The sequence below is a fragment of the Tetrao urogallus genome (assembly GCF_951394365.1).
Source record: "Tetrao urogallus genome assembly, chromosome: 5".
NCBI classification, from domain to species: Eukaryota; Metazoa; Chordata; class Aves; order Galliformes; family Phasianidae; genus Tetrao; species Tetrao urogallus.
In genome coordinates this window covers 1218959-1241295 of record NC_136818.1, presented here as the reverse complement: position 1 = coordinate 1241295, position 22337 = coordinate 1218959, and the positions used below count along the sequence as shown (strand labels likewise).

The window sequence follows — 22337 nt, the reverse complement described above, 5'->3', positions numbered from 1 at the left end:
TAAAGTATGTGTGTGTATATATACATATATATGCATAAATACAAATGCCGAGTTGGAACCTTATTATGGAAACACTTTCAGCTGCTCTCTCACAGAAGCACTGACACAGATCCACTTCTTACTTCTGGGAACAAAACAGGGAAGCTCAGTGCATCAGGATTCTGTTCACTGTCCCCTCTGCTGTCACCCAGTGCTGTTTGAGAAGTGTCTCATTACACCCAAAATACGCATTCAGGGAAACAGCAGAAATACACAGAATGCTTTAATATAAATAAATATTTTAAGAACTGTTTTGGATGAGAGGAAACAAGAATTTCAAGGAGCCAGATAATCCCTTTCTGGTGAATTTCTGGCCCCCTTAGAAATAACAAAAACAAGTTTTAATTTAGTTCCAAACTGAACTTTGCTTTCTCAAAATGTTTGTCTTTAAACAAAACAAGGCAGGCACTTATTCACACCAAGCAAACAATTAGGAGTGCACACAAGCTATAACTCATGGCACCAGCTCCTGAATAAACATTACAGACATTACAATATGCACATCATTAGTTTCCCATATAAAAACCATATACAAATTTTTGGTAATTAGTAGCTTCATTTCCACGCTTATTTTGCTTGGCACAATAGATTGATTAATTTGTAAACAGTTAAATAACTTCTAGGAAAACAATAAATATAAGTAACTTCCAAAAAAAAAAAAAAAACCAACAACAAAAAAAAAACCAAACCCAAGTTATTTGGCACTTCTCAGCATAGTGTTCATGTAAACATTCCTTCCTTCTGCATGCACAGCCACTGCAGACTCCCTTCCATTGCAAGCACCCCTTGGTCAGGCACACCCCCAGGCAATGTGCAGCAGACATTAATATCTCAGGCTGCGAAATTTGGGTTTCCTTAGGCTGAGCATGGGTTGTTTGATGGTAGGTTTGTTCTCAAACAGCACTGCTTCATTTTCTGTGGTTGGAAATCTGTTCTGGTATATCAGAGGATATTCCTTCTGGAACTAGAAGGTACACAAGAAAGCATTAAATCAAAGAAAGGCAACAAAAACACATGCAAGGCAGCGATGCAGGACACAAGCAGGAATGACTGCATACAGATACATCAGCAGGAAGGGCAAGGCATCAGGCTGTGTCACACCTCTGCTGTGACACCTGACCAAAGCTGCAGCCCTTTGCGCTCCTGAGCTCGACTGATAAACAGTGAATGAGAAGTTCTGTCAGACCTTCATCTGCTGTTGAAGTGAGAGAAGTCATTTGATTCTCGTGGTTCTCAGCTGTGGTAACCAGCACAGCCCTTCCAACAGACCCACACCACTCCATCTCCAACCTGCGACCGCCTGCCCTCATCTCCACTTGAAATGGCAGCTGCTTGCAATGATGTTGAACAACTGAATAAAAGTGAACACAGCTCTGTCCCCAGCCATTTCATCCCGAACACTGTGACCAGTTTTTACCCTATAAGACTCAGCAGTCACCATTTGAAGACATGCTGTCAGCATGGGTATGTACTTGGCTTATGCTTGGACAAGTATCTTTCAAACAAAAAAACCACGATGATGAACATGTTTCACCAAAAAGAAGGTAGGATGCAGAAGATTTCTGCAGGCATTCTCTCAGAGAGATAACTACTTCACCAGAGGAGTTATTTTCAGTTCCTGCAGAGACAGGGATGGACAGAAATCTCTGGCTTTAGAGATATTCTGGTTGTATCCTTTGCTTTCTTTTTGAAGGTTGATTAGGACTCTTAAGTAGAATTCACAGCCTACTGAAAATTATCACATCATTTGTAATTTTGATGTTGATGTAAGCTGGCTGTAACCCCCTTGGAAGCAGCATGCATTTAGCTTCTCCTAATTCAAAGCATCAAAACTGTATAATCATTGCAGAGAGATGAGATTGATCACATTGCTCACTGTCCCAGCACAGCCAGCATGACCTCAATACAGCTATCCTACAGTTTGACAAACCCTGCTAATACATGGCCCATACAGTACAAGCTGCTTCTGGATTTTGGTGGGAGCTCACAGAAATGTAAGCGTATACTTCAAGTTTTATATTAGACTGTTGTAGTTTATTTCCTTCCTTCCTGCTTCATGTGCTCTATGTGCTGCCGTGCATCACTTCTTACTGCTTGCTTACTCAGAAGTTGAGGTTTAAGTCAGCTGTAATTAACTACTCTTCTTTACATGCAGGAAGTTCCCATGAACTTGAACAACAGGCCAGGCTTCTCAAGTTCAGTCCTGGGAAAATGAAGCTCCCAGAACACATGTGGGAGTCACTGCTGCAGAGGCTGGTGGTGGAAAGGGCATCAGAACAAACATGCTTGCTTTGGAAAGCTGCTTTTTCAAACTTGAGTCACGAGATTTGCTAAAGAGATTCTAGGACAAGTACAATACTACAGTACTGTTCAGTTGGTCAGAAACACTTGCCAAAGGTTTTCTCAACAAGAAAAAAACTCCAGTGTTAAATCCTGCCAGAACTGCTGCACTGCAGCTTTAGTATTAGGCAACATGCTGGTAGGCCACAGAAATGCCAGATAATCTTGAGCAACATACACGTTACAAAACAAAGCTAATGCCACAGAAAAGAATGCTTCAGAGTTGTGAATAGATTGAGTTTTACCTTTCAAGGGAAGAAAAAAGCCACCATTTGTCTCCTCTTAACTTTATGTCCATTTACACCATTTTGATGACCATCTGTGTAGTCAGTAACATCTTATTTAATAAAGAGCATCAAAGTTTTGTGCTGTTTTGAATCGCTGAACATCACTGTTGCTAGACAGATTCAAATGCTATTTTAGACATTGCTCTTAAAAGAGTCGTCCCATACAGCCCAAAAAACCACTAAACAGCACTTAGTGCTCCCTGTAGAACAGGCATTTTCTCAATAGTCTGCTCATGCTCTGATAGCAGTGTCTCATGACTGAGCTCTTCTCACACGAAGCGTTTTCAGGATTGCTGAAATATCCACTAAGTTCCTCACCTGCTTTAACTTTTTCTTTTTCTCTTTCACAGATAAGTTCTTGTCTTTGATGATGTTCTCCAACAGCTCTGCCACAGCAGCTTGAGAAGTAGAAACCTTTTGTTCTTCAAACTCCTGAGGGGTTATTTGTTCACAGTACGAATAGGTTGGTAATATGGCACAGATTTCTTCCCCTGGATGTTTGCACTGAAATAAAAACCAAAGAAAGGGGCTTCTAAAGTCAAACAATGTCCCGCTTTGGTAAGAAGCTACCATATTTAACATCCAAGCACATAGACTTACAGCCACAAGTTGCAAGGGATTATAAAGTAGCTGATGTCTATGATTGCACCAACAGCTTAATACAAGTTTGCTTTTATTATACTGGAGCTTTATCAGCAGTTCTCATCCACCCCATAGAAGTAACAAATACTCTGCAGCCAGCAAAGGTACTTAAACTTCTGCTATGCCACCAACCTGAGCCATCTTCATGTGTTCTATGTGATCTCGCACTGCAGCCTGCAGGTAAGTTGGTACTTTAAATATTTCCTGCTGGTGGTCCATGAGAAATGAAACTAATCGTGTAGAAAGCAGCTCGTCAAGATCCACTTCTTCTGCACAGCACAACACACAGCGAGAGAAAGTCTGTATCATCTACAAGCACGTAGCAGAACGTTAGTATGAGCAGCTGAGGGATCTGCCCTCCATTCCACACAGTGGCACAATGAATCTGCCAATGACAGCTTTCACTGCAGTCTCTCTCGCCCATGCTGACTGGTCAAGAGAGGAGGAAAACTGATAATTTCAGATGAGAAACAAGAAACCCCCCAGACACTGTTCAGTACAGAAGAGTACAAGTCCTACAGTCATATTTTTAAGAAATGCCTTTTAAAGATGGTAATAAGTCTTCCCTCCAATTGAAAAATGTACCTGTCCTATTAGCTGTCTCGAGCCACTGGGATGGCAGGTTAGGCTGGCTCTAAAGGTGTTCAAGAAATAGTGATTATCAACGATCAGTTTGAAATAACTTTTAAAAACATTTTTACAGTTTCCTTATTTCCTTGCCTCCAGTAGCCTTACATAGCATGTGCAGATAACATTCTTTAATGTTAGTAATGCTTGTACCAAATAACAACTTGAATTGTCCCAGTAAAGGCATACTTTCAGACCCAAAAGCTGGCCTATGAGCTCGCTAGGCAAAGTCTTCCTTTTTCTCTGGAATGGATTATGTCATAACTTCAGCTACACAAATATTTAGCCCAAGAAAGGTCATCCACAAGCACTGCTGCCAACAGTTTTTAATCTGAGATGACAGCGGATTGAGAAATCAGACTGAACAATCACACCCTTTGGTTTTTTGAGGAGTTCCTTCCCTTCTCCCAGAAGAAGCAAAACCAACATCAGTATTTGCAACATATTATGGGACAAGGAAACGCTTGCCTCAAGTTCGATTTCTGTAAACGCTTTAGAGATCAAAGATCTGTCCATTAATCACTGTTTAATTACAAGCCAGTGACACTGAAGTCCTGATTACTGCTGGTATCCTCAGCACTCGTTCAGCAGCATTTTCAGCACGCAGACACACAGCAGTCACACCTCTCTCACCAAAGAACGCGTGCCCATGGCGTCGTGCAGCCGCGGCATGTCGACGTTCTCACTGATGCGAGCCATCATCCTCACCAGGAGCTGCATCTTCCTGCGGTTTGGTGGTGGAAGCAGCAAGCAGCAGATCTGCAGGGCCTCAACAGCAATCCTTTCTAAGTGAGGCTGAAGGAGACCTACGAGGTGATCGTAATGCAGATGTCATGAAGACTTGAACAAGCTTTTCAGATTGTTATTCAGTAAAATAATTTCCCCCCCTCTAATGAAGACGATCTGCGTTTGTTTCATGATCCGTGTTTCATCTTCACAGCAATCAATCAGCTGTGACGCTGCAGATCAATGATACGTGGGCTTTTTTTGTGCGTGGGGATCCCCAAATCACTTCATTGTTATAAACTGCTTGTGCAATTAGTGCCATAGTACAATTGAGGTAATAGCCTAATGCTATTTCTGAGAGCATCCCCAGAAAGCACGTTTCAAAGGTTCTAAAAAGATGTCCCCAAAGGGCAGATCTGTGCGAGTTCTCCTCCAGATGATGTTGAGGTCAGAAGCATCACTGCTTACCTGGACAGGAAGGTTCTGGCAGATCCAATTTGAGAAGCCAAAGGTAACACTACCATTTGGTAACAAAGCTATGAAAATAGTTTTAAACGCTACAACTTCATAACTCTTTCAAACCCTCATGTTACACAGATACAAAAAACCACTAGTAACCATGTCGAAGATAGTAAGGAAGCAGAGATTAGTTAGTCAACACAATAAGCCAATACAACATGCTTGTAAAGCCATCTTACTTTGCGTGCCAGTCAACACATAAGAGTGAGCAAAAGAGCATTCTGAAAGTGCTGTGGTACTTCTGCAGAGCCTCTGACTGACGGTTACATCAGGAACCTCAGTCCTGATGCCCACTGAAGCAGCCGCTGAGGTATTTGGTCTTCTTTGCCCACAGAATTGAGACCTCGGCTTTACTGTGATTTCAGCAACGGGGGCATTGATGCTGGTGCAACTTCTGGAGTTCCTGCTCCCAAGTAAACTCTGAGACCTGCATATTTGCTTGGATTTAAGATTTTCCTTAAATAGCTCTCTATCCTGAAGAATTGAGGCAGACGCTCTCTTCAAACCATCACTTTGTTTTTGGCATGCGTTGTCACAACCCAACTCCAACACAGACTCAGTCTTAGCCACATATGGCAGCCATTGCTCCTTATTTCTTGTGCTCAAGACATTAGCTTCCCCGAGTGAATCTGATTCTCCTTTATGATGTACTCTTGAGGCAGCGCTTCCAATTCTTTCCAAAGAGTAACATCTCGTCTTCAGTGTTAGAGACAGATCTTGTTCATTCCTGAAACCTGAAAGATTCTGACAACTTCCTCCTATGAGACTGTCAGCACTGCCTCGTTTACTTGTCAGCTCACACTGCTGCAATTTCCTTGCACGCTGTGTCTGAACAGCTGACTCTTCTGAAGAGGACTTCCAGGAAGCTCCATACTCCTCCTTCTTTCCCTTTGGCTCCTTGCGAAGTAGGCTTAGAAGAAGACATTCAGTTGACTTGAAAGAGTTCAAGTGAAGAATTTTTGAAGGCTGTGGGTCACAGGTCTCATCTCGGACTGAATGCTTTCCATTGCATTTATTTGGAATTGTGATGAAGCCACACATAACTATCAGAAAATGAAATATAAATTAAGATGCAAGTGGTATGAAAGCAAACATTCAGAAAGAAATGTAGTCGCTAACTGAACAGAGGACAACAAATAAGACACTAAGTAGTTAGTAAAATAAGGGAAAAAATGAGCTCAATCCCCAAGCAGTCAATTGCAACCAACATGCAAGAATAAAGAATGCCAACAGACTGCAAAAGCGAGGGACAAAGATGAGTGTGTGTTTTTAAATGGTTACTGAACATTTAGAAAGTTCTCTCAGATGGTGATTTGCACAGAATGAGATACAATTGCATTCCTGTTAATGATGCAATACAGAATGACAGCATTGAAGACAAGCCCCAGATTCAAGCTGCCATACAGACTACTGGGCTCATGGTTCACTTTGAGTTACAGATATGTTCTTCCCCCCACTAGATACAAACTTATAGCTTGCCCTGTTATTTCTAAATTCATACATACCCAAAATATTAACAAAAAGTTCATAGTATTCAAAAGTAAGCAATGGTTCAGGAAGATTGAGAAAATAATCAGCAACTGTTCTGAAGACATCCCGTTCAAACCCACTGTAAGTTGGCTGGCTCATATCATTATTTCTGGGCCCTGAAGAGAGGTGAAGAAAGGAAATTCAGTATTTATTAAAAAACAAAACAAAACAAAACAAAACAAACACAGTGTAAATAGAATTGTGAAAGCTTGTTCCTGTAGGAATAACTGTGTCACAAGAGAAGAATCATAGAATCATAGAATCACCAAGGTTGGAAAAGACCTAAAAGCTCATCCAGTCCAACCGTTCACCTATTCCCAATAGCTCCCACTAAACCACATCCCTCAACACAACATCCAGCCTTTCCTTGAACACCCCCAGGCTCGGTGACTCCACCACCTCCCTGGGCATCCATTGCAGTGCCTGACCACCCTTTCTGAAAAGTAATACTTCCTCATGTCCAGCCTGAATCTCCCCTGCCGTAGCTTGAAGCCATTCCCTCTGCTCCTATCACTAATGACACGAGAGAAGAGGCCGACCCCCAGCTCACTACAACCTCCCTTCAGGAAGTTATAGAGAGCAATGAGGTCTCCCCTGAGCCTCCTCTTCTCCAGGCTGAATCATGCCAGCAATATGCACGTGAATTGTTTAGTTCAGCACTACATCATCTGTAAGCAGAAGTAGCATCAAATACTTTCTGTATCCACCGAGTTCTGCTCACTTTCAACAGGCTGTTCTGCCCCACTGCGCTGAGTGAAAACTCACTTATCCCTGTACACAGTCCTCATCCAAACAGTCACATATACTGAATGTTTCCCTCCATCTCTGAACTACAATAATGCTGATCTTCCCACAGAGTTTGAAAATGAAATTCACAATTGATCTTAACATGCTGGAATATTTCACTTTCAACTCCCACGATAAGTTTCTGGAACTTGAAAGCTGTGCCATTACTCACAGTAGGCGAGGCACTTCATAGCTGACAGCACCCAGTGAGGGAGGTCTTCTAAAATAAATAAGTGCATTTGTTATACAAAATACTAAAGACCTGATGCAAACAGTAACACGCAGGCTTTAAATACCGTAACCACATTAGTTTGAAAGTGAGTCTACTTACAAACATTACTATGCATATGTACTTACAAAGTAATGTAACTCACCTACAACATTTTCTAGACGAGCAAACTGAAATGTATTCTAATTTAGAGAAGGAAATGTAAAAGCCTCACTATGAAATATATTACCATAGTCAATTCCTACCTTTGCTGTAACTGTATAACCCAGAAACTTTAAGCAAAGCTAGGAGAATCTTACCTGATTTGTTCTGCAAAATTACAACACCGTGTTTGCTTGTGTGTGTCATATTGTATATGACGTGCTCAGGAACTATCTGTGCTGGCTGCAGAACTGCTTCCAAGGATGGGAGGCCTAAAATGGTTTGCAAACTGTAGAGAGAAAGAAAACAGATGCTGTTTAAGAAGCCTGTTATAAAAAAACAAACCAAACCAAACAAGATCTTAGCATCTATTCAAACAAGAGCTGTTTGGTAAGTTGATTTGCAGTTTGGTGGAACCTCTCTTACAGAAGAGGTTGAGGGCACGCTTGTTGTTGAGACAAGCACCAAAAAACAATGAACAGGGAGCAGAAAGAACAGCTGTTGGGTTAAAATATAACTCAAACAATAAGGTTCTTAGGTACAAAAGAAGATGTTAGAAAATACATTGGAAAGCATATATAAACAATACTAAATATTCACCTTTATTCTTTACAAGTTCAAGAGTTTGTAAGTAAAACCCTTCACTGGGCCATGCAAAGAGCATGCATACACACAGGAAGGGAAGGCACTTTTGCATTCCTTACTTACTGTATTAGAATGATATTTCTCCAAGTTTCTTGCACGCATTCCTGGCTTACTTCATTCCTGCACTGTGCATCCTCTTCATTTTCTGCTGTTTTATCCAGCTTTGTTTTCTCCACATTTTCCTGAAAGTGAGTGGTTTATGCATGTTATACTGAAAGAAAGGAAGCCCCTAGGAGAAATAAACACCTCGCTTTGTGAAGAATTAAATTCCAAAATATGATTCAGCAAATAACCTTAATCATGTCAGCACTGAAATGCAAGCATATGCACTTGGAAAGCCAAAACCAACACTGTGCATAAAGACCTTGTGTGCAAGCCCTTCAGGAGACAGTAACTTAAAGGATAGAAACACATAAAATTTAAGTATATTAGTCAGCAAAGAGCCTGTCTTTAGGACCACAAAGTATGTGCACTAAATAACCTGAAAAACAAAAAATGGCCAAGCACATCCAAAGTTTTCTAAAAAAGCAAGCAGAATAGTTAGCACATTTGTGCCTTTTATTGGTCCTAAATGAAAAGAACAAATCTGAAGTTTCACCGAGAACATATTGTGCTGCTCATTTCTAGAGCTCCACATTCCAGCATTCCCAATGCTTTGAAATATTATAAGCAGGGATAATTCTGCACTGAACAAGCCAAAATGAAGAATCAATAAGAAAGCAAAGTTTCCCATATTGATGGGATTAGATGCTCGAGTGCTGGAACATAAACTCAATTAAAACTCTACTTCATGCCAGATCATTCAGAAGCAGTTCCAAGACTGCGACTTGTGGGGTGGAGGGCAAGGCATCTTTCTCTGCACTTAGATTACGTGCCAGCGTTAAGAACACTCAGCGTTAAGAACACTCTCCTCACATTTTGCTGCCAACAAACCTGTTGCCATTAAATTGAGGAAAAGACAGCTTCATGTAAGGAGTACTTAAAGTTCTTCTGCCAGAAACACAATCCTGCATTTCAGAAACGCTGTGCTGCAGTTGTGCCTGCTGCACATAACTTACATTCCTGCATGTTTTACATATAGGAATTTCACTTGAATATTTATCGATTGTTTAACACAACCTTTTTGTACACACAAGAAGAACAGCTTCATCACATCACTTCATTACCAAACAGAACTGCATCTTCCTGTCAAACCTATATGAATGCTCTGTACTGCTGACCAGAAGAACCTACCAACTTACTACTGCACTTACATGGGAATGAGACACAACCGTGTCCCTATACAGGATGACTGCTACCAGCTGTGAGGGTTTTTTGGTTTGTTTTTAAAAGACAAAGGAAATACGTGGTAGCTGAGGTTAGGTAAGAAACGTGCTACTACCAGAGGTCTCAGCAACTCGTGTTTTTTCGGAGTTCTCCTTGATAAATGTGGCAGCTTAAGAAGTCTGTCTCTAGGGAAGGTACCTACGTTTTCATTTTGGTGACATGAAGCTGGTAGAGGTTTAACTGGAGAGGTTGAAGGAAACCTGGAATTAATAGGAAAGATATTAAGTGCATTTAGAATACATTAAAAAAAATATAAGCAGTCGTTTACCTGAAGCCATGCCTTACCAGCACGATTTGATACGTTTCTGAGAAGATTCAGGGAATTAAAATTGCTGAATTAAAATTAAATTAAATTTTTCTTTTCCCCTTAGAACACTGATTAACATAATCATTTTATAAAGTATACTCTGGCATATTCTTAATTCCAAAGTCAAGTTGGAGATGGCTGAGCTGCTTACACAGCGCTAAGATCAGACTCAGAGAAGTGATGGCCATCAGTACTGCAGCACGGAGCTACTAAAATAAATTTGCTTTGGGTTCCCTCTGAAGCCCTTCCATGGAGCACCCACGTCAAGGAAAAAACTGGACAGACAGAAGCACGAGCACAGCTTTCAGTAAGCAGGGTATATACTCAACAAGACAGTGGAGGAAAATTCTGTTAATAATTGCTTTTGACGCAACTTTCATCCTGAAGTGGGGTGTTTTTGGTTTTTTTTTGTTAATAATTCTGAACATGGAATAAAATTCTTTCCCAAGGAGGCTGTGGATGCCCCATCCCTGCAGGCATTCAAGGCCAGGCTGGATGTGGCTCTGGGCAGCCTGGGCTGCTGGTTGGTGACCTGCACACAGCAGGGGTTGGGACTGATGAGCGTTGTGCTCCTTTGCAACCCAGGCCATTCTGCGGTTCCGCTGGTTCTCAGTGCAGTACCTGTATAGCGCACCATTGTCTTCGAGGCTTTCTGACCCCCACCTTCCTTTAATATCTTCAATTACGTGATTCTTGAGGAACTTCCTTAGCAGCTGGACAGTCTGCTGCCTGCTCACTTCAGGCCCGAAGTTGCTGTTGTTCCTCAGCGCTTCGTGCAGCCAATCTACAGCTTCGGAGGCGGTGAAGCAGCTGCCATGCTTTCTGAAGTGCTGCCTGTGCGTCCTCAGCGGCACGCCGGCTCGGAAGTACCTGGTGATTTCATTCCACTGCACAGGAGACAAAGCGACGGGGGACAGAAGGTTAAAGCTGAGAGCCGATAGCAATAAACGGCAATAAGACAAAGCGGCAGGAACAACCACAGGAGCAAAATGAGGTTAATGCGTCGCCGCCAACGCGGCACGTCCCTCCCCACAGCCGTGACAGAGGCCCACGAGGCCCATCGGCGGCCCGGAGCCCAGCCGGCCGCCCCCTCCCGGTGCCGCCGTCCTCACCAGCTCGGTGGCACGGTAAGGTCCCGGCGCTGCCGGGCGGCGCTCCATCGCTGACCCCGGAGCGCCCGCCCGGACGCGGCCCAACCGCCGCACGGTTTGAATTTGCTGCGCGGCCACTGATTGGGCGAGCGGGGCGGGCGCGCGTCGAGGGCGGGCTGCAGCGCCGCCTCGAGGCGGAGGCGGGAGCGGCACCTCCCCTCAGGGCGGCGCGGGGGGCGGAGGAGCTGTGCGCGCAGCCGGGCGGCGTGGGTCGCCGCTTGTGGTTCGTGAGGCGGCGGTTCGGGCAGCCCAGTGGTATCGGAACTCTCCCGTACGCCCCCGGAGGGCGGCATCTCAGCGAGTGTGACGGGAAGCTGAAGGAAGACAAAGTTCTGAACCAGCAAGCGCCGCAACTGCGCAGCTTTCAACGCGCGGACCGAGCGATTGCACGCAGCCGCCTGTAGAGGCGCTTGTCACCATTCCCGTGCTTCAACGACCGACCGCCTGCTCGTCCGACAAAATCACCTGATGAGCGGCTGCCCAGGCAGAAAGTGGCGTCGGTTTTTGCAGTGACCCGGGCTGTAAAGCTGCTCGAGCGCACAAACCAATGCTCTGAGCGTCTCGGGGAAACCTCCATGAGTAAACCCTGCAGGAAGCGGCGAGCGCAGCCCTTCCGACGCTGATCGCTCCCATATTCCCTCTTTCAGCTCATTTTGAAACATACCGTGCTTGATACGTTTGCATTCAATGCGTTTTGTGAAACGTTGATCGAGTAAAGAGGCTTGGGATTCACCTCTGGAAAGTACAGCGAGAGGGATGGCTGGGAGACGCTGGGTCCTTCAGAGCTGTGAGCAGGGCTGCGCTGTGCGTAGTTCCCTCGGAGATGAAAACTGCAGTCCTTCCTGCTTTACAATTCAGTTTCAAGCCTGCTGTTGCCTGTAGGTTTCCCTGCTTGGAGAAAAATGTCTGCGCAGAGGCAGCTCTGCTGTGTTTCTGTCACTGCGCGGTCTGAAGGCGAGGAGCTTGCTGGGATATGCAAGCAGTCTTTTAGAATGACAAAACAGTACTTCTGGGTCACTAAAGATATTCCTAAAGCCAGTTTTATGAGTTTACAGTGAGGTTTCCTTACATTCCAGATGTTTTTATCTCTTTTTTCTCATTGGAGAGGCATACAAATACCGGCCCAGCCGAGCTGCAGGAGGGCATCGGGGCAACTCCGCACGTGAAGCTCTGCAAAACATGAGGTAAAGACATGGGAAAAGAGAGCGTTGTTCCCTTTCCCCTCAGCCTCCTTCATAACTGATGTTGGTGTTGTCTGCCACTGGTTATGGTAGAAAGCAGAACAGAAATGAGTGGAGTTCATTTAAAACGTCAAGGTCGCGGCTGTCCCTCCGGCTCACTGGTACAGTGTGTTACTGCACAAAGAGGTCTGTGCTCTAAGTCTTTCTTTTTCTGGTTTTAAACATAGGAATGAAGCTAATTAGAAACTCTTATTATTGATCTGCTGATGTTTAGTGCAGCTGGATTAACGTCCCTGCCCACGAGTTCAAATAGAAGGTGATGTTAAAGCGTGAAGGAATAGATGGTGGAGACTGCTGGTGGTAACGAAAGCTTTCAGCATTTGTCTCTAAGGAGTACAGATACGTAATACATGTGGATTGTGGGGACAAGGCAGTAAATAGATCCAATGTCAAGTTTTAATTTGCATCTCTGCCCCTCCACTAACAGCACCTTCTAACTGCAAAGGCTAACACCCATTTAATTGCTCTTGTTATCATGTGTAGAAGCAGTAGAGCCTGAAAAGCCCATAGCAGTGCCTAAACTGTCAGTGAACAGTGTGTGTATTTACTTGAACAAGCCTATCTTTAACTGTTACTTAGAACAAGATGCTCCAGAAGAAAATATATTACCCTTGGTTTTCCCTTCCTTCCCTCAAAGCATTTGCTTTTATTCAGTTTGGAAACAGACACTGGGTGCGTGTATGTTTCATTTTGTATAAATGCTTATATATGCATGCAGTTTTAGGTAGTATCACAGAATTGTGTAGTTTGGAGATGACACCTTCCGAAAGTCACCCAGTCTGGACTTTTGCTCAGTGAATTGATGAGGACCTTGGCCAGTCAAGTTTTGAATATCCCAGGGATGGAGGTCCCACAAACATTCTGGGCTCCTGCTTCTGTTTGTCCACCCTCCTGGGAAAGGTGTTCATGTAGAGTCAGAACTGATGCTGCTTGTCCTTCCATTGTGCGTTCTGACAAGAGCTGGCTCCCGTGAGATGGCTGCAGACAGTAGCACAGTGTCTTCATACTGAGCAAACCCACTGTCTCAGCTTCTCATATGTCATTGTCTGGTCCTTTTACAAGACTGTTAGATGATTTGTTCCCAAAGTGAGGGGTTACACAATAGAGCTACATGGTATGGAAAAAAAAGGGCATTTTCAACCCACTCAACTGAACTGAAGTCTTTTTCATGTCTTGTGAGACATGCAGCAGAGATCTGATTTCTCCAAAGCATTTGCTGCCTACTCCACTTTTGTCACTTTTGCTTTGTCATTGTAAGTCATGCAAAGTAAGCTAGACTGAACCTTTTTCTCCATACAGTTTTTCCCATGCCTTCATTCACTTCTATTCCTCTTTTCTACGCTCTCATCCAGTGTGCTGAATGACAAAGACAATACTCAGTTACTCCAGACTAAATTGAATCACTGTTTTGGGTGAGTTTTCAGAGCGTGCTGAATTTCTTTCTGTCCTTTCTTCCTTACCTGAGTCCCTGCACATTCAGTGCTGTACCAGCTATTCTGCTACATGCTGAGCAGAAGAGTCCTCAACAATGGACGTATGCACACAGGTAGCACAGTACTGAGAATGATGAAGACCTCTCATATTATCTATGAACGTTCTTTTTAACTCAAGTTAAATTCTTGGGTTACAGATAGGTGAGAAGTACAGCCTTCCAAGATCTGTCAGAATGGGCTGCTGTAGGTGGGGGCTCAGAAGAAGAGTGGGGCAAGGAAAGGAAGGCCTGAGGGGCTGCTTCTGCTCCGCAGGAGGCTGGGAGGGAGTGGCCAGAATAAATCCTGCCTCTGGGTTCTGGGTTTTCATGCACGTCTGTTCAAATTTTGAGTTTAAGGGGACGGTTTCTGTGCTTACAGTGTGCAAAACAAACCTGCCTAAGGCTTAGTGAAATGAAACAAAAAGCACAAAGATGCTTCATGCTTGAAAGATGTGTGCTCCCCGAGTTGCTCAGCTGTCCTCTGTACACAGTTTGGGTCCCAGCTGCAGCGTGTTCTCTGTGATGAGGCTGGGGTCGCTCCCAGGTGTGTTGGTCAGCAGAAGTAATAAAGACCACACAGCTTAGCAGCTGCTCCCATTCCTGGTTCTTGCTGGTAGTTGCTGAGGTCATTGCAGCACGTGATGTCCATTGGAGGGCATTGACCACTGTGGCTGTAAACCTTCTCTTCAACCAGGTAGGATGAACATTGCTTGGTTCCTTCTCTTGTTTGGGTGCTTTATCTCCTGGATGTGCTTTAAGTAGCTGTTCTGTCCTGAATTACAAAAATACAGCAATGTTCTGTGGAAGCTGTAAAGAGGAGTCATGAAGTCTTCAATAGCGTTTGTTTTTATGGTTATGCAATCTCTTAGCTTGTGGGAGTTTCATTTCTTTTGTGTTTTAAAGATGTAAACTCTTCTTAATGCTGGCTCAAATGAAGTTGTTAACAAAATGCTCTTGATGCACTTTAGGAGCTGAAGCAACAATCAAGGAGCACTTCCTTATTAATATTAATATTAATTGCTACAAAAGACAAAAGAATCTTTCAAGTGGATGGGAGAATTGTGCTTAACTTGTGAGCATCTGTACCACATGTAGTCATGAAACAAATGCTAGGGTGCTGTGTGCTGAGAGTCTTTTTGCAAGAGGTCCTTCATGTACCAAATACGTGCAAACAACTGAAGAGGGCATGAAGCTGTGTGATCTTTGGATTTCCAGCTCCACTGAGCTCAGAGCTCAGCTTATTGGGGTTAGTTCCAAGTATGATTTCAAAGTCTTGTGGAAATGTTTAATCTATAATTAACAGCTGGTGCTTGTAACCATCTTAGGGGAAGGCTGCGAGCTTAGTGAAAACCTATTTTATTTTTAATAGGCTTCAGAGGTACCAAGTACAAAAGTGACATTGCTATCTATTTCAGTTACTATGCTTGAGATGATTAAGCACTGATACGGCGTGCATCTGAAGTTCTAGTTGTAAATAAAGTCTTTGCAAGTGTAGGCATGAAATGCTTTGGGTTCAAGCGATTAATACAGATTGTTTAAGGCCGGAGGTATTTTTGAAGTAATCCTAAATGAGGACTCTCTCGCTTTGCCTTTCATATATCATTTATATAACCTCCTGCCAAAGGTTCTGTATATACTGGATCATGATATATTAATCAACTCATGTGCTTTTTCCCTAGTTGTTTGGCTGAAGGCTTAATTAAATGGTGCTGGTGAAGGCAGTCAGCTGGGTGTGCTTCTTGTTAGCTCAGCTCCACAGGAGGAGCGCAGAGCTGCTTGCTTGCTTCGCTCTGCAGGGCTCTGGGGTCCAGCCTGCCTTGCTGAGGCACAGAAGTACCTAACTATCAGGTGCCTACTGCAGGCCTGTATGGTCCTGGGGAAAATACAGCCTGTACGGGGAGCAGAAATTACAGAGAAAAGGGCCGTAGGTGGATGCTGACATCTCCAGCTGGAGCTCCCTGAGCTGCTGCTGGCTGCCTGGGGTTCCTTCCCGCGGGGCTCAGTGCCTCGTGCACCTGATGCCTGTGTACAAGTCAGGCATGCACACGTTTTCCCTTGGGCTTCTCAGCTGGGATAGGAGTAATCGTGGCCAGGTGTGGTTGCAGGCATTTCAAACTAATGTGCAGATTTGTTGATTTTCCTACCCTGCAGTGTTCTCTTTTCTTTTCATAACATTTAAATGCAAAAAAAAAAAAAATCAGTTTTGATACATCTCTTAAATGTTCTTTGGTTTATGCAATCCACAAACCAAGTTTTCCAGAAGTAGTGAGATGCGTGGAGAGGTTTTAAAATTCTCAGCCATCTGGGGTAGAAGAGCTGGATTTTGTGTTTTTCTTCTTGGTGTGCGTAGTGCTTGTGGCTTGCTACGTAGATCCCAAAGGCATTGTGGAATCTAACTCCTCTGTATCTGCTGGCTTGAAAAGATGAACTAAATACACTTTTTAAGGATAAAAGCTGTTCTACATTGTTTCATTGTCAGAATCTGCTTGAGTATGGAAACTGCTGAGTCACAGCCTGAAGCACTGATCACCTGTGGAAAGGATCTGCTCAGCCCTGGGAGCACAGGTGAAGGCAGCTCACTGATGGGAGTGGGAGGGGTGGAGCCTGGCTGCTCCTCTCCTAGGGCTGACTGCCACTGGGGAAGGATCTCTAGGTGCACATCCCTCCTTGGTACAGTTTTCCTTGTGAGCCTATAAAATCTTGAGCTGCCTGCACTGACGTGGTTACTTTTCCTGTGGAGGGATGTGAGAGATCTGTTAGGTAACTGCAGCACAGGAAGACTCAGAGTATGAGGCATGCTGGTCCTGCCTGATGTGATGGCATGCCCGATGGACTGAGCAGTTGCTCTTCAGTTCAGTTTCTCATAGTGAGATTTGGATAGCTTGAGGCTATTGAAAATCCTCCTATGACTTGCTGAGAGCTACAGTTTCTGCACCAACAAAATGCAGAATTAAACCTTGGGGAGGATAAACAGGCAGAGGAAGAAGGAGAGATCCTTGGGAGCAGGCTACCTCTGCTGTAATATGTGAAATCGATAGCTTTTCTTGTGCAAAATCATTCTTTTTCCTGCTGTCAGCTGTACTGTGTGGGCTGCTGTGTTACTGTGCGCTGCAGCAGGTTATTAGTGAAGTAATTCTGCTGAAGTATGTTCTAAGAATAAATTATAACGTTATCTCCGTCCTGTAGAGTGTTATTGCTCTGTCTACAGCTTGCTAGCAGATGTACAAAGGTAAGGTGATGCTTCTGGTTGTTGTGATGGATTTTGTATCTGAGCGGTTACTCTTTTACCCTGAAAAGCATTTCTCCAATCATTTATGTTACTGCTACAATAAAAATAATAAAGCCTATAGAACTTGGCTGTTTGATGGAAGTGTCAGCATCTTTTGCTCTTCTTGCTTATGCTGATCTCTGAATTCCTTGAAAGTTCTTTGTGAAATGAAACATGAGCAGTGCAGCAAATCAGCTATCAGCTCCTGTGAATGCTGGGCATCGTCCTGCTTTTGGAGCACCCCCCTCTGATGGAAACAGTGAAACCACCTAACTAGATGCTTTTCTTTTATTCCTGGAGAGAATATGGATGAGCAGAGAATCAAGGTGTGTGGCTTATTGCTTCTGCTTGGCACCTGGGGACGATGGCTGGAATTCTGTACTTCGTTTTGGGCCTTGTTTGTGCAGCAATCTGCAGTGAGGGGTTACACTGCGGGGCAACGACTGGTGCTGTTTCCATGCAGTAAGGGCACTTCTTTTTTGAACTGATGGTGTGATTTCTATTAACCCAATGTTATGTGCATTTCTCTTTGGCCATCTTCGGTTTAAATGCAGCTCCAAGTGATTAAACTGCTCTTTTTGCTCTGATCTTTTCAAGAGTTATCAGCAGAATAGCGTAATTTGTCACTGAATCTAAAATAAGCCATCAGTGTGTGCTTCCATAATGGCTTTGTGCAACTCCTGAGGTGTGTGACATCCTGTCGAGGTCATTTTTAGAAGAGAAGGTGCAGACGACAGCTTCCTTCTGGGTAAGAGTGAAAGAAAAGTTCATCTGATAATTCAGTGTTTTTACTTGGTATGCTAGGAGTTTGCTTCCATGGTGTTCTGGACAAAAAGCAGACCTTCCTTCAGTATGTCTATCCGTGTAGCTTTTACTGAACATTGATGGCCCTTGTGCTGGGGAAGAAGAGTGATTACCTGACTCTGCTGCAGACCTGTAAGTAGCAGATGCTTCAGATATGGGCATATTGCCTCCTGGTTCCCTCAGCTACCGAATAACTGAAGCAAAACCTGACAAAAACCAGGCGTGCAGATTTGGTGAGGTTGGTCTGGAAAACAATCCTTTATGTGGTTGCTTATTTGTGGCTTTCATTTGTGAACTGCACTGCAGCTGTGCCCAGTTCTTCACAAAGTAGTTCATCAGGTCTATTATTCTGCAAATGCGTAGCAGCTGTTGCTCAAATCCAGCCTGATTGCAGGTGCCCTCTGCAGTTTTAAGCGATTGGTTTACTCCAAACACTTTGTTACTAAATCATTCATTTGCTCGTAACCATCCATACAAAGTGTACATTAAAATGCTGCTTGTGCTGCAGTTCGAAGGCAGTTGCTGAAAAGATGAAAGGATGGGATCCTACGGAGGGTACGGCTCTCTCATTGAGCACGTTCACGCCTCCTGGCTGCTAGTGAGAGGCGGAGGCTCGCGTCCAAAAGGGGAAACGCTCAGATCGGAGCATTTACCATTTCTCATCTTGCCGTTGTCTGGGAGCAGCCGGGAAGCAGTAGGTGTGGATGCTGTGCCTGCTTGCAGGCATCCGTCCCAGCGGGTCCTGGTGCTTCCTCGCTCTCCACGAGCCTCTGAAGGGCCGGTGTTGCTGGGGGGGCAGCCGGCAGGCACGGCAGCAGAAGGGAGATGCTGGGAGGAGCCGGGAAGGAGCGTCCTGAAACTAGAAATAACGCCACGATTTTCTTACATCTTCTGTAGTGTCTGCAGGACTCTCCAGCAAAGCGAGTGGCGTTTGTGTGCACGCGGTGTCGCGGGGGCTGGTGCCGGTGTTAGCCCTGCTGCCTTCACCAGCTGAGGCTGCACTGCTGTAATTCCCAATTTGGAGCACGGCTGTCTCTTGAACTGTTAAAGTGAATTGGAAGATCCAAACAGCTTGAAAAAAAGTGAAGAATGTATTAAAACACAAAGCAGGTTTTTTTCATTGGGACTTGTCTGTAGTCTTCTCAAATGCTACACATTTTGCAGAGATGATGAAGAAACTTGAAGAGGACTTGTGCCTGGCTGCTTGGTGGATGTGTCAGCGCTAGCGCTGAGTGCTGAGCTGTAGGACTGGAGTCCAAGCCCCGAGGGTCTGAAAGTCTAAGGGTGCAGGCATACTTTCTATGACATCCGTCGTCTTGTGTCTATTAATGCCTGAAAAATCCACTGGGCACTGGGGTGACTCTTCTAGAAAGTCAGAGCAGACAAGTGATCCCTGGCTCAGAGTTCAAAGCACGATGTCCTGCACTGCAGCGAGCAATAGAACCAGAAGTACGCCCTGAGTGCTTCTGAGAGCTTCTATCGGCGGGCTCGGGAGCCTGCTCGAGGGAGTCTGACTGCTTCCAAAGGAGATGGAGCGAGCCCTTGCTTTTCGGGATTCCTGTCCTTCCTTGGCGTGATCGATTTCTGCCGCATGGTGGTGGTAGTGCTTTTTTCTAACCCTGGAAAGTTGTTTCTAGGATCAGCTGCTTTATTTGTTTAATGCAACTTAATAACAGCGGATTGATTTAGTAAAGGTTTCGTGCGATTCTCATGCTGCTTTTGCAAGCAGTGTGTTACAGGGCTGTGTCAGCTTTGTACAACAGATCTGTTGTGCTGTTGCAAGGCTGCTATTGCCAGCTTCCTCTGCACTTAATATTTTTCATTGCTCTTGGTGATCTATGACAGCTTTGTTCTGTTGGAGGAAAGAACTTTTTTCAAATAACCTGCAGACAATTTATTTTGAGTCATCAAACATGAGTTTATATAAGCTTTCTTTGTCGAAGTGTGATTTAGGTGTTGTATTATGGGAATATATTAGTTCCAGTTTGTAGTAACACATCTGAAATCTGCAGATACCCTGCTTGTCAGCCTGGGAGCCATCTTGCTCAGGGACAATGACTGGTGTGCTGTTGCTCAGCAGCAAAGGCAGCAGCACGTGCATGTGCGAGCTCCTGCAGTGGGCTGGTGTGGTCAGGTCTCCTTGACCAGGTATTTTACTGGATCTGTAAGGATATGAAAGCCTGGGAAGCAGCTTGGTGAGATGGTGCAGAAAGGTAATTGAAAAGGTGTGCGTATCCAGCAGTCTCTACCTGGCTGTCTGCAGGCTGGGATTTGGAGCAGGAACTCAAGTAGGAGTTCAGATAAGCTTGATTATAGTCACTGAAGGAAGTATGAATGTGCCGTGGCCCTCTTCCATTCATCCCTTGTTAGTCTTGCTCTGAAGTTTCCTTGTGTGCTGTAGCCTGGTGGTACGGACAGGTGATGCTTATCTTTCTGGTGGACACTGAAACTAGAACTGGTCCTCTGGCTTTGCCCTAATTGCAGGCAGAGGATTTCCTCAGACAAAAGGATGAATCTGTGGAAGCAGTAGGCTCAGAGCAAGCCTTTGCTTTTCTCCTGTCCCCTCCCTCATTACTGAGCCTTGTGGCAAAGGCTGGGCAGGCCTGGACCACGAGGAGGGAGCCCTGGAGCATCCATGTCAGTAGCTGTCTGGGCTGGCAGGAGCAAAGGACAACACAAAGTTTCTATTCTGCTGCAACCAGCTTATTCCATCTCCTTGTGTGTGATTTTTTTTTTTATCATCTTATTTCTATTATTCTTCCTAGTCTGTGGGTGATGTGTATGCAGAAAACGTTTAGAAGATGGGCCTTCTTTATGCAAGCATTTTTCTCAGAGGACTGATTCAGGGGAGGAAAAAAAAGGAAATTTTTCAAGTAGAAGGGAAATCACTTGAAAATCACCGTGGTTTGATTAGAAACAACACTTGAAGAAAAATCCTGGATGGAAGACAGAGGAGCAAATTGGTCATGTGAAACAGGGACAGGAGGAACTGAGGAGGGGAGAGGCTTGGTGAGCTTTCTCTCAGCTAACATTAACTGCTGCTTCTGGTGGGATAGGGCCTCTGCTGAAGTTTTTGTTGTCTTCTCCCTGTTGCACCCTAAGGAAGCCATACACTTTAGTTTTAATTACGTATGCTATGCACATCAGAGCATCACTTGGGTGCTGGCTCCTGTAAGGATGAAATGCATTGAGCAGCTGAAGTGCTGCTTGATGTGGGTACTACTGTTTCATTTCAGTATAGTTGGCGACAGAAGGCACCTTTGTAACTGAGGTCAGGGATGTTGTTACCCTCACTTGCAGCTCTGGCAGTACGGCGCACTGACAGAACATCAAGAGCATTCAGTCAACACAACTCTTGCATACCTGCAATAGACTTGCAGTAATGCTGCAGTACAATCTGTAGTGAGTAGGATTGGAGTTGTACAGAGTTAAAGGCTTTTTCAAATTTCTGTACCTGATTTGTAAGCTGTGGACAAAAATGTCCGTCTCTTGAATATTTTTCTGGGTCACAGTGCACTATTATCGACTGGTATCCTTTATAGCAGATTACAACTATTCAATTTCCAGCCAACTGTTTTTTAAAAAAATGAAATATTCTCTGACTCAGAGACAAGGTACTATTCTAAAATTGTTAGAGCTTGTTGTTAAAAATGACCTTCATGCAGTAGTAGGTTATTTTGTTTAAATAGAAGGCTAAAAATAAGTTTTTCATTTCGGCAGGGTAGATTTTGATAGACCAAAAGAATTGTTGGGCTGTTAACTGAGTGGAGAAATTTGAACCTGAAGAAATGCCAGAACTTCTCTAGGTTTGGTGGCAGCTGTTGGAGCGGTTGAGAAGAAAGACTCGATCCTCTCTGTGGTGCTTGGTTAGAAAGAACCTCGTGAATGACTATTGGACCCAGAAAGGCTGGAAAGAGAAGGCCAGATTCGTGAAGGAACCAACATGATAAAGCTGGGGACTTCTAGTAGTTTTGTTTCATGTTGGACTCTGATGGTGTCCTAATGGACAGAAACCTTTGTGTCCGGTTCTGAAGTCTGGCTCCTCTCACCTTAGGCATACCTCAGATTCATCTTCCCTTCAAAATCCAGCTGTTCCCATCTTCGTGCAGCCAGTCTGAGGTATTCATGCCCTAGCTTCTTTTCAGCTGCTTCTGATGAATATTTATGCACAGTAGAGCTGTCTGACAGGAATGCCCTTCATCCTGTGCAGAATAGATGGTGCCATAGAGGTTGTGGTAGATGGAGTCCTTGGTCCACC

The 22337-nt window shown here is 44.3% G+C and overlaps 1 protein-coding gene across 3 annotated transcripts; it reads right to left on the bottom strand.

The window, feature by feature from the left end:
• Nucleotides 1–862: 862 nt before the first annotated feature.
• Nucleotides 863–11304, bottom strand: DEPDC1 (DEP domain containing 1; the record flags this gene model as incomplete). Of its 3 annotated transcripts, none has more annotated exons than XM_079536356.1 (12): nucleotides 863–1003; nucleotides 2985–3170; nucleotides 3441–3617; nucleotides 4569–4741; nucleotides 5360–6223; nucleotides 6686–6826; nucleotides 7669–7716; nucleotides 8025–8155; nucleotides 8575–8693; nucleotides 9893–10037; nucleotides 10766–11031; nucleotides 11257–11304. In XM_079536356.1, 12 exons carry the CDS (start codon nucleotides 11302–11304, stop codon nucleotides 863–865), a joined length of 2439 nt encoding a protein of 812 aa, XP_079392482.1. The 3 variants fall into 3 exon arrangements, with proteins under 3 accessions (XP_079392482.1, XP_079392483.1, XP_079392484.1); XM_079536357.1 differs by having other exon boundaries at nucleotides 7669–7713; XM_079536358.1 differs by lacking the exon at nucleotides 5360–6223.
• Nucleotides 11305–22337: the final 11033 nt, after the last annotated feature.